The sequence below is a fragment of the Colias eurytheme genome, chromosome 19 (genome assembly GCF_061535395.1).
Source record: "Colias eurytheme isolate Ceu_HAF_F1 chromosome 19, ilColEury1 Martin Lab GWU primary, whole genome shotgun sequence".
In the NCBI taxonomy this organism is placed as follows: domain Eukaryota; kingdom Metazoa; phylum Arthropoda; class Insecta; order Lepidoptera; family Pieridae; genus Colias; species Colias eurytheme.
The window spans coordinates 4175611-4190552 of NC_142998.1; the positions used below are offsets into that span (position 1 = coordinate 4175611).

Sequence of the window (14942 nt, forward strand, 5' to 3'; positions counted from 1 at the left end):
CGACGACAGGTGTGAAAATATTAATTAAGCAACGTAATGAGTCGTAATTAATTGAGTTATTAAATTTAATTGGATAATTGCATTTCCAAGGTAGTATGAGGATTTAAACTACTTAAATATATAAGATAACTATAACTTACAAATAGAACTTTTCATTCCAGACAGGATTCAATTCTTGAGGCATAGTTCGTGTCCTCTTCTTCACTTTGCTGACTTGAACCGTGACGTACGGGTCTGATGTTCCACTCTTGTCCTTAGCGATCAAACCTTGGGCACAAATAACTGCCCAGAAAAGGGCCCGTTTAGAAACCCTCGCAAAAACAATTAAAAAGAGCAAAAACATTGTATATTTCATCTTTTAAATACAGTTGTTAGCTTTGCATATTCGACATTTTTAGGCTTCACGAAACATTTTTGCAGCTTTTGTAAGCAGCAATTTATAAAAGCAATTACTTAATAACGCAAATCAATGTTATTTAAGGCGCTTCGTGAATCTACACGATTGTATCTTTTACTCATGTTTACCAATTGATGTATTTATTACATAATGATGACTTACCTTGTAACTGAAATGTCAATGTAAACCTGTCTTGATGACTATCAGGTGATCCCGTGATAAGGATGGGTCGGGGTTAAGAAGACTCAAACTTCAAATCTACCAAAACTTTCAACTATGAATGCCCAAACTCGAAATCTAAAACAACTTGAAACATAGCGACTACATCATAAACGCTAATGCAAACGTTGCCGAGAAATTTTCAGTGTCAAAATAGTATGCTCGGGGATGAAAACTAATCTTGTGGGAATTTTCACGAATCGAAAAAAGAATTGAAGTAGATTAAAGAGAAAGATAGAAGAAGTTATAAAGTTGGGAATCATTTTCATACATGCTTTATTTCGCTAATTTTAAACGCATTCACCTATATTGCAACATTCGAAGTATATTTATATAGACCTTTTTATTTCTAAGGACGTTTGGTACAGTGTGTAAATAGGTTAAAGTTTAAACAGGGTAATACTTACTTCAGTCGAGTATTAATCAAAATGATTTAATTCATAAAATCGTGTGACTCATGCACGTTTGCTGGTGTAAATTGTATCGACGTATTGAACAAAAGGTGATAAATGTGTTAATTCACTCGTTATTTTGTTAAAATTGTGTTACGTATTTCAAGTGAAGTGTTGATTCGTGGAATTTCCTCATGTCAATGAGATTAAGCTACGTTTATCAATAAAGTGATTTGGCTGTGCACTATTGACCGTGAATGGGTTTAGTAAGGTAAAGTTGCATAGAATGTGTTTGATATCTGCTAAAGTTTCGAGCTATCCATATTGAATGCAGCTATTCTTAGCTCAACTCTTCATCAGAGTGTTGCAGTAAAAACTTGAGCAGATATAAATAGTGGTAGAGAGAAATCAGGCGAAGATTCAGTCTAATAGATCAAACTTGCGAGCACGCGGTTCGCAGCCGCAAAAGACCACTGCAAACCTGTGATGGCGATTTTGCAGGACCATTTCGAAGTTCCTTCTATAGTAATTTGCTCGGCCTGTTCGAGGGTGTCTATGTGTGTATCGGGATCGACGTTAAAAGTCCGCCTGGTCGCCACATGAAACGAAAGACAAGAGAATTTAGTGTCGTGCTTGTGTTGTGTGTGTTCTGGAACATCGTCGCTCCTGGCGCCCCCTGCACCTGTGGGGAGGAAAGGGTTAACCACGACACATCTCCCAACCTGTGATGGCGATCTTGGCGCTCCATTTCGACGTGCCATCGAGGACGGATTGCTTCACTGTACTCATGTGCGCCGAATGCCCCTCTGTTTCGATGCTGAACACGCGTCTGTTACATACATAAATGTGTCAATTTACCATCCCGAGAGAGCGTTATGGCAGTAGACAATACAGTAATAAAATTCAGAATTCACTTGTATAAATTCTAAATTAATTAAAAGTTACTGTAAATTTTACCAATAATCCGAACCATAAAGCTCTCCAAACAGAGCAGATGCAAATCTATAAAACGAAAGATTATATAACTGAGTTCAATTCACAAAGAGATAGTTATCGGTTAGCTCTTGAATGTGAAATGAAATTTAATTTTATACCTTATGAGTTCGAATATTTCTGGCTTGTCCCGTTCGCGCTGTTTCATTCTTTCTTTCATAGCGGTGATGATAGAGTTGGCTTTATCCTCTGCGCCGTGTTTCGAAGACTTCTCAGCCGCCCCTGCGAAACACACTGCTCAGGCGGTGCAAACACAGTTCTCGTCACCGCGGGTTGCGCCAGGGGGGCTCCCCGCCCCGCAATCAGGCCTGCAACGACCTCTCACAGGACACGACCCAACCAGACTCCAACTTGTTACGACAAACTAAACGCACAATTAGCAAACCGTCGGATCTGATCAAGTCATAAACCTTGAGCGGCGCCAGCCGAAGCAAACCTGAGCACGGCGCCTTCAATTAAAAAACATCCCAAAGCTATTTTCATTTCAATTTGCACTTCTATCTGCTTCCAGTACAGCGAATTAAAATAGCAATAGGATATAACTCAAAATTTTAATACCCTTTATTCGCACTGTATAAGTATTTCATGTCTGATCAGTTATGTCGCAAATTTACAATCTTCTGCTATAGATTTTAGTTTCAGAATCTAAAACATTAAATAATACAAGAAGAGAAGTAAAACAAAAGTATAGACGCGAAAACTATAACGTAAAACATTGAAAGTAAACTAAGACCACATATAATATAAAGTGGAGAGGGTGTGGATTGCGTGCACACATTGCAAACATTCACGTTCTTAGTCCATTTTATTAGGGCTCTGGTGTGAAGCGTCTAGCCAATTCAGTTAGAGTGTTTTACACAGTGTGAAATGTAAAGTAGGGTATAGAGAAATAAACTCCGTTTCAGGATTTTGTTAGTCGGCGCTTGGCGGGGTAACCCGGAGGATGGGGCCGGTTTCCCTATCTACGTGATGATCTACACTTTAAAAACATTACTAATATACATGATAATATATAACAATGACACGTGTACATGTTAGAGCTATAATGTCATGTTAATGTGAGGATAGTGTAGGGGAGTGTTGCTACTATTGTAATAAAAATGTAAATGCTTTTAAAGTGTAGACAAAAATGACGGTGGCGTGCAGTCGAATTGTATTAACGATTGATTGAAATCTGAATACTTTTAAACCGACTGTCCGCCTGCATGATTGTGCACATGTGATGTTTAAATCAATCATAGGGAATACAATTTTGAAAACAGTGTTAACCGTAGATCGATAGCCATGCATACCGATGAAGCGAACACCGATTTTGAAAGGGAAAACTCATGCTATTATATGAGGTCTGACAAAAGAGAAAGGAAGAGATCCACAGTAAACTTAAAACACAACAATTATAGAAAATAAAAACACCAAGAATTAATTAAAATTCATTCAATTCACGTATTCTTCCTGCTCTCGTTGACTCAACGACTTCACTAATGACATATTTGTTGGGAAGAATGCTTGATCATTAAACAGCGACATACATGCAACCTTACCATGCACCTATTTTTTAACTATGTCGATAAACCTGACTAGTACTAACTTTACCTTTTTTCTGTTATTTAACTACTTTTAAAATTCAAAAATACACGATATTAATTCCTTTCTATAGCTAATCTTATCCAAATCTATAACTAATTCTATATTTACATCATGAGTTCTAAAACTGTATCCACGTTCAAATATATCCGTGTCATCACTTTTTCGTCTGAAAAATGATAATGTTCTATAGCTATACTACAAAGATCTTAGCCAGAGCGTGACCTCTTTGAGTGAGACTTGACACTACTTGAGTTTAATAAGGGAGCGCTTCCAGCTCCCAACAAACATTATCTACATCAATGTATTGGTTTTTTATACGATTCAATTACTAATGAGATAACGATCATCAATAATTATAATTACAACATACATACCCAATAGTACAACATCCATCGATACAACAATTGTAGCTTTATTACAAAAAAGCTTAATAAAGCGTTAATACATTGACTATTAGTTTGGTAACTATCCAAATATAAAAATTATATATAAATCTTTTTTGTAATATAGCTGTAATAATAATTAAAAGTACAAAAGAGAAAGTTATATTAAATTAAGAAATTGAATATTAAACATGATTATTATTTATAATTTTAAAAGCGTTACTCACGTAATTAAATTACTCAATTTATTCATCCAAATTTATCAGCCGCTCACATTAAACTATAATTTAATTAGGCTTCTTTTAACATGTAAATTTCGAGTTTCAATACTTACACCGTGACCTAGTTAAACAGCAATTAGAATGCTAAAAATACAAAGCGTCGAGCGATACTTACTCTGTAAGCAGTCGGCGTTAAGTAGGTCTTTACACTTTTCGTGACATTTGACACCACATTCTGTACACCTGACACCCTGTCTAGCGATGCCCCAGAGTAAACCTTCGCATTCGTAGCAATATGTTGGTGACGTGGCGGTCCAGAGGACGAAGTTGTGAGGCGTCGTCGATGATATGGGATAGATTAGCGCTTGTAACGTCTTCTTGTACACATGCATTTTCTGTAAAAGATATTATTGAAAGGGTGCTGATTTTTTGATCTACCGTTTTGCAGCAGCTTAGCACCCAAGCGTTTGTTGCGAAGGGAAACTTCGATTATTTTTGCCATTTGATATCACAAAATTCAAAATTAATATCATGAATGAGAAAGAATGTAAAATTTAATGAAATATTTTTAATAAAGTTTCGTAACATAACATCGTATATGGAGACAAGACTTATCTTTTTTAAGCTTAACGTCGTCTTATCAAAAAGCATAATTACCAACTCTTCGTCGTTCAATGTGGCTCGATGAACAGCAGACGTCAAACCGGCATTCCTTTTAGTAGCGGCCATGGTCTAAACAATAACACATTATTTTATACATTAATGTTAAAATATTACAAAAAATCCGCCTCATAATTATATATCTCAATTATTCTACGCATGCCTAAAGCTGTTCATAAGCTCTTTAATGTTTGTGAAACCATTTTGTATTTTAAAAGTATGATAAATATAAAAACAACGTGTTTTAATTAAATTAAGTGTTGTATAACTGTCATCTAAATACTATATTTGTATAAAACGTGCGTATAAACTATAATAACATACTTTGTAGTAAGAAGTCGAGGTTATAATAGGTATCTACTACTATCATAATAATTTATATAAGTAGTGACTCTTAATTAAATAAAAAGTAAAACCATATTATGGCAATTTTAGGTGTATAAAACTCGTGCATGTTTATCTTAATAATATTGAGTGCCAATTAAGTTTTGGAAATTTCACAACACTCAGTTTAAAACTACATCATGCGTATCGCTGTTAAGCAAGCAACATAATGTCGATATTATGAATAATAATTGCATATATAAAGCCGTCAATACCAGAACTGCATGCAGAAATTAGAAAGTTTATTGGGAGAGATATACCTTGAGAACCTGCGGGTCCACGGTTGGGGATAAAATGCAACAATATCATTAATTAACCAGGAATATTCACTGTTGTACATCTACAAATCATCATAAAAGGTGACCTCTATATCATTTTATACGTTCCGGGTTTAGTGTCGTAAGGCCCTCTAAAACATGTACATACGTCCACCTACACAGGTAATGAGTTAGAAGGGACAGTAAATCACACAAGAGGTAACATTGATACATAAAAGAAAGAAGGTAACGTAAAGGTCTTAAACAATAAACACATTATAAACAGAGTCGAAACATTAATGGGAGTACAACGGTATGACAACATAGTGGTGACAAAAAAATGTATGACACACAATATGAGAATGAATATAATGATGAAATGTAATCCCATAAATCTTTCGTAGAGTACATTGAAGAAGATATGACGTCAGAAGAAAACATTTATTACGCGCCAAATGTTACTAAGCATCAGGAAGCGAACGTCGATGCGGCCATATACATCAACGGTCAGTTTCAAATATCTACCTTTATGTTCCCTAATTCCATTTAACTTGATTCACAAGAGTTAAGATAGTCAATTGAAACCGGCCAGATAAAGACATTAACTAATCCCTTTGGACATGTATACAGATAGTTATCGGGAAACGAAAAGGTTTTACTCACAAGTTCTGAAACCAGCGGGATGGATTTTCTCCTTGGTCGAATGTCCGGCATACTGTCAATATTGCTGTAAAACGGATTATCCCCTGGATGCCTAAAATATGTGAAATAAATTGTTATTTTTATAATTAATAGGAACCATAATAGAGATGCAATAGAAGCTATAAAGTTTAAGACATACCCATTTCCACGTCCACCTTGTTCGTTGAATCCGCCGGTGCCATTCTAAAAATAAAAATAAATAAATAAATAAAAAAACAAAAATACATAAAAAACCTAAAGCTAACATTTTATTTTAAATAAAATATAAAACAATACAATTACAAGTAAATGTATAACAATAATAATTCTGATAAATTAATTTTTACTATTGAACAACTATAATACTAAGTAAATAAATTAATGTTCCCAAAGTAAAATGGCAGCAATTGAATAATTCAATAATATCTATTTGTTATCTAAAAATTAATCACATAAAACGATTTGGACAATGTTAATGTGATCTTATGTGTCGTATTAATCGGTAAATAATTAATTTATCAGAATGAAATATATTCTAATTAACATTAAAAATAGTATTAATAAAAATGGAGAATTAATATCATAATAACAACGATCTAATCTGGTATACACTCGCGATGTTATTAATCTATTATGAACTAATTAAGAGGTTGCATTTAATAACCCATATAACAGACGAAATTTTTAACACATTTGAAATTATTTTTTTCCAAAGCAACAGCCATAGTATAGAATTTGACAGATTCATAATATTCTGCAAAAGCGGGATCGAATACAGTGAGTCCCTTATTTCATCGCAGGCCATATCATAAAAAGCCTTCGTTTATAGTAAATTTTGCTACACCATTCATATTAAATAACATCGAGTATGAAATTACTAAATTTCTCCTAGTTAATGTTTTACATTTAGTGCCAGCTAACATTTAACATTTACGTAAGTGTCGAGAGCTACGTAACATTTTCATTATTAAGCATCGTAATTCCTAGGCTTAATTACGTAAAAGTAATGAGATGTTTATTATTTCAACAATGTATTAATGAATGACAAATTTTCGATTCTCTAAACATTGTAAATAGACACCGCTTTTATAATTTTAAATTCAATTTTGTTGAAGGATTTGTTTGAAGCGAATTTTATGTAAATACTTTTGTATCGATATGGCATGATATGGTAGTGAATGATTTGTACCTCTGAAACGATTGGAATTATATTTAAATGTCGCTAATATATGTAAGAACTAGCGCTTCGCACTGAATTATATATACTCCTTAAGTAATCACCATCAAGCTAACAAGTAAACTAACTTCAATTTACAACCTTAGCGGTAAAAAACTTCAAGCAAAATTAACCGACTCGATACAAATACATTTAACACCTTAACTCATTATAAAATTCAATAAAATATTAGCAATACAATTATTCGATCAATATATATTGTGGCGGTTAATCTAGTTATTGCCTCATATTAGAAACAGTATTATTTCATTAGTCAATTAAACATTATGTCTAGTAGAGACTTAATTCATACAGAGCACCTATCTTCTATGATTACAATTAATAAAATTGTACAGATAAAATTCAATAATATAATGTATAAAAGTGTCAAAGAATTGTATACTGACAGCTTTTTGTTCTTCCTCATATATATTGGTTGGGTAAGAGATAAATATTCACAACCTCGGTATTCAAAATTTTCAGCATTAGGATAATATATAAATAAGTTATAGCCAAGCCATCTAATAGTGTATCTGAAATCAAATTTTAACTACCTATATAGTCCTATAATAAAACAGAATTGTAGCATCTTTGAAGCAATTTTTACTATTCATTAATATTTCGTGGTGAATTTAATCAATGCACATTAAACGAGTTCTTAAACTTTCACTTAAAATTATTGTTCTAGTAATACTTTAACTCTTAACTCTAATTTCGTGAAATTTTTGCATCAAATAACTTACACCTGCGCTAACTTTGTCCTTTTCAGTCGACGGTGTTGTGGCAGCTGGTGTTTCAGTTGTTTTTTCTTCTGCTTTTCTGTCCTTGAGAGCCTTCAAAAGTTTCCATTTACTTCCCGCTGGAACGTCTTGCTGTTGTGGAGTTTCCATTGGTAGAGGTTCTTGATGCTCTCGAGGCATTTCTTCCTCGTCGTCAAATTCGTCACCACTCTGTACTGGACTGTCAGGCCCAGAAGTTTCTCCAGAACCCGACGAAGCGTAAGATTTATCATCATCAGATTCTTTGTGCGACATGGTTTCTTCAATTTTTTCATCCATGTCAGGAAAAGTTGTAATATCTTTCCACGATTCTTCTTTTGGAGCTTCATCATATTTGACTTTTATAGGTGCGGTCTTCAATTTTAGTTCTCGCAATACATACGACATCTTTTCTTTCAAAACTTCTTCCGGTTCCTCTTCTATAACTGGCTCTTCTAATAGAAAAGTCTCCTTTTCTAGTTCTTGTTGTGATTGATTTTCCATTTCTTCCAATTTACGCAGTTCATACCGGTACCATTCATCTTCAGAATCGATACTGTCTTCAGTACTCTGTCTCCGTGAAGATACTCGGGATCCACTTCTCCAAGAATGTGTACTTCGACTATCATCATCGTCGTGTTTATTAGGAATATCAAGACTTTGTTGATGTCTGGGTTGGAATTTATTCTGTACTCCTCTAGCACTCTGTATCGAAGGACTACGCTCAGGATATACATGATGATCTTCTGATACTGTGATACCTGTGCTCTTTGCCGCTTCAGGCGGACTCAATCTATTTTGTCTCCTCTCATTTTGTTTCATTGGTTCATCCATTATTTCATTTGGTGTGCTTGTTTCGATTTTAGGCGGTGATGTGTCCGATGAATCATCAGTTACAGATGATGATTTACGAAGACGATATTTACCTAAAGCTCGTGACACAGCGAATTCTTGAGAACTCCCGCTATAAGATTTATTATTTTCACTTTGGGATTCATCCGAGGCTATCGATGCCTTTTTCATGTCTCCAACTGTTGCAAATATTGCCGTCGGAGATTGACTATCTTCCTTTTCATCTTCAAACGGATCTACGTTTGATATATCGGTGTCGATATCTAGCTTCTCTATTTCCGAAATGTTGTCTTTATTCATTTGACTAACACGAGCAAAATGAAAATCGATGTCATCACTTTTGTCACGGGGTATACCATTACTAGATGGAAATCTTTCATTCTCCTCTAATATACATTCTTTACCATTACCTTCCAGCATTGCTTGTTGATGCTGTAGATCCTGTATCATTTGTTGTTGGTGTATTATTTCTTGATTATTAACTTTACGTTGTTTTAATTTTGTTGGGACTTTTGTGAACATATTGTTTTCATGAATAGAGTCAGAAAATACACTGTCGCTATCTTCTGATTGTGCACTAGATCGCCCTCCAGACCACTCCGTTTCTGAAGTTTCGGGATCCGATAACGATTGATGACTGGTTTGATGTTTTCTTCTTGCCTTTTGTAGCAAACCAGACATTGAGGCAACCAATTGATATTTTTTCTTTCGGCGTTGCGCAGATAAGAGCCTTTCTTTTAAAGTTTTTTCTTGTTGTTGTTGCTGTTCTACTGCGTCAACTCCAGAAGGTAAAGAATGTGAGCGATGCTTTTTAGGTAAATGCAAATCTGGCAACCAATGGCTCATTGACGACATAGCTGATTTTAGCGATGAAGTTCTTTTTGGTTTTTTACTTTGTTTGTCTTGTGGTTTAATTTTTAAATTAGATGAAATTGACAAATAGCCAGACTCTGAAACAAGTATACCACTGGAGTCCATATATTTATCAGGCCTTATTTTACTGTGCTCCGCAATTTGTTTTTCGTAATTTTGTTCCTCACAAACTACATTTCCATTACGTTGGTCATATTGCTGCTGTTTAAAATATTCTTGTTGTAGTTGATTTTGAAATTGTTTTCTCTCTGCTATGCTAAGCGAATGAGATTTAAGACTAGATGTTTCCACAGAGCTTGTTGGGGAGCGACTTCCTCCTTGCCATGATATACGCTCTTCTAATGGTGTCCTTTTGGGTGAGTCATACCTACTAGATGTTGGATAGTATGATAAAGCATCCGTCAGATTACCTGGAGGATAGCCGGCTCTGTGGTTTGTCACTTTATAACCATTTTGATAAAAATTTGAATCTGATCCAGTCATTGTATTTGCTCGTGTTAGTGCTTTTTTATTCACATTATTTGCTGAATTCACAACTGTTTGTGCATGATAGCTAGGTTCAGGGGGGTATGAATCTATTGCTTGCTTCGAATCTGTATCTAAAATTTCGTTCCTATCTATTAAATCGGAAAAACTTCTATCTTCTGAAAGCATTCCTCTAGGCGTGCTATACACGGTAGTAAAAATTGGTTGTCTGTTTCCTGCTACTGAGTATATGGAAGGAGCATCATTACCGTAATAATACTCTCCTACATTGCCTGGGGCAGTTTGATTTGGCATCGAAAAATGGATATCACTCTTCAGAAAGCCACTACCAACTTTTTCCTGTAATTTATTGAACTCTATCATGTTTTGCAATTCTTTTAAATGTTCAGCTTTATGAGAAATATATTCTTTTTTTAATTGTTTATCTTCATACACATATGAATCTACTAAAGTTTCTAAATATGGCTTTGAATCATCATAATTTTTTTGCATAGATTGTGGAGATGGAACTCTTATTTTATGACCATCATGAGTATGAGAAATACGTCCTGTTTTCGGAGATCCTGGGCTCTTTTCTAGACTTGACCAACCACTCATGGATGATAAACCAGAATCAGACTTAGCAGTCACTATGTTAGCGCTCTCTCTTTTTAAATGTTTAGGAGATGTCTTGGGGGATTTTGGTGATCGGGGACTTAATCTCATACTTTCCGCTTGTATTGTACTTATGCCTGTAGAAAGTAAGGCTTGATGTTTTGTTAATAACTCGTTATTATTTTCGAGAGTTGAAAATATTTCTGCCCCATTAGGTGGGGCTGGTGGTGGTGGACTTGGTGATTTGCGTATTCTGTCATCATATGAAACATCAATTCTGTCATCTGCACCACCATCATATATTTCATGAATAGACATAGGTGAATGCGGTTGGTCTTTAATGGATTTATAAGTATCGCCAACTGTTTGTTGAGCTTTAGAAGGATAATAATTTGACCTGGCAAGATCACTCACTGTATAATCGGATCCATATTCGAATCGATCTCTCGAAAGAGCGCTTGGAGACTTTGATGCCTTAGCAGCATTTATCTCGGCATTTGCTACTGCTGAGCTATATGCTAAACGACCAGTTACAGTTGTATAAGGTTCAGTTGTTGTTCTTTCTGGGACAAATTTTCGTCTGGGTGAAAGGGTCGGAGGTAAATAATCTAAGGTTCTGTCCGCATTACTTTCAGCTAATGACAATCTGGATGGAGATTTATCTTTAACGATATTTTCTTTCGGTGTTGTTAACATAAAATCATCAAAACTCTTCATCATATCATTAATAGCCCAGTTATCGCCGCCAGAATAAACACTTTTTAATTGCTCGTTGATAATATTTCCATCTTCGACTAGCGCTTTAGCTTCAATATCTCTTTCGTGTTTAGCTGTATTTATCTTTATCTCTGGGCTAATAATTCTAGATTTTAAGTCTTTTAACTCTCTCGAATCTTTATGTAATTGAGTTGTCAACCTATCTAATTCATGCAATTTATCGACTGTTATTTGATCTATTGTACTTAATGTAGATATATGAACTAAATCTCTGTCGCTTATACTGGGTCCACCTTGTATGCCACAGTAATCCTTGTAATCAATTGCGCTGTAAATTTGTCCGGAAACGTTTTGTACTGTATCTATATCTTCTCTCTCCTCAGGTGCTTCCCAAATCATGTCCAGTTGAGAAGGAGGTCTGGATGTTTCATCACATACGTAATCATCTCTATATGCTTGATTTAAACTTCGATAAAACGCTTCATTCGATTCCATGGCTTCTTCTTGTGAATCTAAAAGCATGGCACTTCGGCCTATATCCAAACCTTCTTCGATTCCATCTTCTATCGTCCCATTTCCTAGTATCTCTCTTATAACCTCAAGTCTGGTCATAGGATCTCTAGATGTTACAGTACGACACGTATAAAAATCTAGAAGAGTAGATATTACACCCTGTTGATCAGCCAGTAATGATTCTAATCTCTCCAAGCGATCCCACATTCTAACGTATTCTTGGCTCAGAAGATCTAAAGCTCTCCATGCGTATTTTAGCTCTGTCTCAAGGATATTCAACCGAGTACCGAGCCTCTCCATATAATCACTGATAATGTAGTCGCCTGAATAAGGGGGCAGGTCAGGGGGCAGAGAGAGGGAGCCGCAATCGTCCATATCGACCACGGCACCCCCACTCCCTCCGCCCTCGCTTCCCTCCATCACGCCGCTTGCGCCTGCCCCAGCATTGTCGTGAATTTCGTGCATCATCTTGTGATCGAAAAGTGGGCTGGATGTAACATCTTTCACTATGAGTCATCCCATATCTTTTTACACTTAACACTTTTCACACAAAACAGTCCTGTGCCGCACACAGTTTTTATTAAGATCATTGTAACACTTAAGTTTCAGCACATATTGTTTAGTTTATTTTTTTACACTGTTTTAAATCTAATTTATTTTTTTAACACTGTATATATATTTTGTACTTCGACGGAATGATAATTTACATCAAAAATATATTTTGTTAAATATTATTATTTCACTTCTGTAAATGAAAATGTCGTTAGGGTCATGAAGCATCATCACTGATTTGCGCATAAACTTGTTATGTACATATCAGTGGGGAAGGGAAGTATACCTCAATAAAACTCATTAACTACGTATAGAATTCGTTCCGAATTTTCGTAAAATGTGCATTTATTTAATGTATTGATTCAGCGTCACTGACGATATGTTTTTATATTCGTACAATCTAAACGCGCACCTTTAAATATTACAGTAAACTAGACAACACTTTATTTATGTTCTTATTTGGATTACAAAGAAGAAAATAATCAACACGGACAGAACTATAGATCGCTAATAGTTTGTATACATTTTTGCTCGAATTTGGTAGTTAATGTGCTTTGGTGTAAGGCAGCTAAGCGGTTCTTTATAGATTCCACATGAGAATAGCTCAGTGGTGGAAGGCATATTCGGTAAAGGATGGATGGGAGGTAAGAAAGGATACCAAGATATACCACCGCTTCGCTTGACAAAGGTATTCAAAAGAAGTGGTAAACAAAACATAATTTCTAAAGTTGGTACAACACTAGTTGTATAATAATAATTATTATCGATATAACTTTAAGCTTCAGTATAGATTTTTTTTAATTGTATGTATTGAATTCATTCATAAATACGATATATTATATAAAATTTATTGCCGACGTAAACGGAGCGAGATTAAACTGAAGGAAAACCAAAACAATACGTTTGGTTCATTTTATACGGTGTTAATTAATCAAAAATATTGCCTAATACAATATATCTGCGATTTAGCCTTTCGATTTTGGTCAAATGAATATTGTCGGAAGTGGGACGATAATCTAATTTAAAGAAGTTTCCAACCTGGAAGGTCTGTCTTTGCAAAGTCAAATTAGTAGCAATGGGGTAAAGGAATATAAAGTTTCTTGGAATGGCTATCTCTGATTGAAATGCTTGGAGCCAGGCCAAAACCAGCTGGAAGTTTGGCTTTACACTAATTGGATTTGTAGACTCAATGAAAAAGAAGAAAGTTTTATTGAACATCGATGTCGTTGTGTTGATCTATTCTATTTAACATTCATGCCTTTATTCCGACCAGAGATAACTTTGAATGGAAGAATTTAGATGTTTTGTTGTTTGTATGCGCCCATAGTTGGAATCAAAGCCCGATAGTGCAAAGTTTCAAGTTTGAACAAGGGATTGATATTCTTTATTCTAGAAAAGAAAAATGAATAGTTGCTTTGGGTTATTTTGTTTCAAACTGTGTTGATTTCTTTTATTTATTGTTATTGAACCTTACTACGTGTATACTGTAAACTGTAAGTATTAAAAAAAGACATATACCGGCCAAATTGAGAACCTCCTCCTTTTTTTGAAGTCGGTTAAAAATATATTAATGATTTTTACTCGTATAGAAGGAATCTTCGACACATAGCACTCGTGAACTCATCCAATCAGAAGCATACCTTTCAAGCAAGCAATTCTCCAAAACATTGTTTATATGGAAGCGTCTATTGAATACAGATTCATAGCCAATATTCCATCGCTTCGCAATAAGCACCAATCAGAATGTCAGCCTGTAAACGCGTGCCAACATCGGCCGCAGCGCGTCGTGCGAACAAACGAAAGATTATTACGCAAGAGCGGCAGTGAAAAGAGAAATGCGCTTGGCAAATGTTCAAATGTGGAGCCAGATGTTGCACTCCGAAGCCTCTGGATTGTTTCATAACAGCCTGCGGTTAATGAACCCGACCGGCTTGACGCGACGTCTCTCAAGAATGTACTAACAATGGGATTGTGAGACACTAGTTGGGAAGCGAAAATAGAGGGATTTCGGGATTTTTTTAGTATGCGTTTGAAGGCGTAAGAAACTATCGAATCAAGCTTGTGTTGTAGGTAAATTTTTCAAACGATACTGATATTTTGCATCGTAGAAGTATTTAAAGTAAACAATAGGCTAAGGACTCTTCTCTTATCTTAAATACTCAAAAATAGTACCTATAGCTTGAAACATACCCACTTAGAAAATAGAA

The 14942-nt window shown here is 35.1% G+C and overlaps 1 protein-coding gene across 1 annotated transcript in view; it reads right to left on the minus strand.

Moving 5' to 3' along the window:
- Window positions 1–12802, minus strand: part of unc-13 (protein unc13 homolog) — a 55770-nt gene extending 42968 nt beyond the window's left edge. Inside the window, exons 1-8 of the mRNA XM_090113437.1 lie at window positions 8134–12802; window positions 6335–6378; window positions 6157–6247; window positions 4850–4924; window positions 4368–4587; window positions 2103–2223; window positions 1731–1837; window positions 141–282 (exon numbers count right to left, since the gene is read on the minus strand). Coding sequence (XP_089969563.1) covers window positions 141–282; window positions 1731–1837; window positions 2103–2223; window positions 4368–4587; window positions 4850–4924; window positions 6157–6247; window positions 6335–6378; window positions 8134–12651 — 5318 coding nt within the window. The 5' untranslated portion in view covers window positions 12652–12802. The remainder of the gene's footprint in view (window positions 1–140; window positions 283–1730; window positions 1838–2102; window positions 2224–4367; window positions 4588–4849; window positions 4925–6156; window positions 6248–6334; window positions 6379–8133) is intronic.
- Between the last annotated feature and the right edge of the window lie 2140 nt (window positions 12803–14942).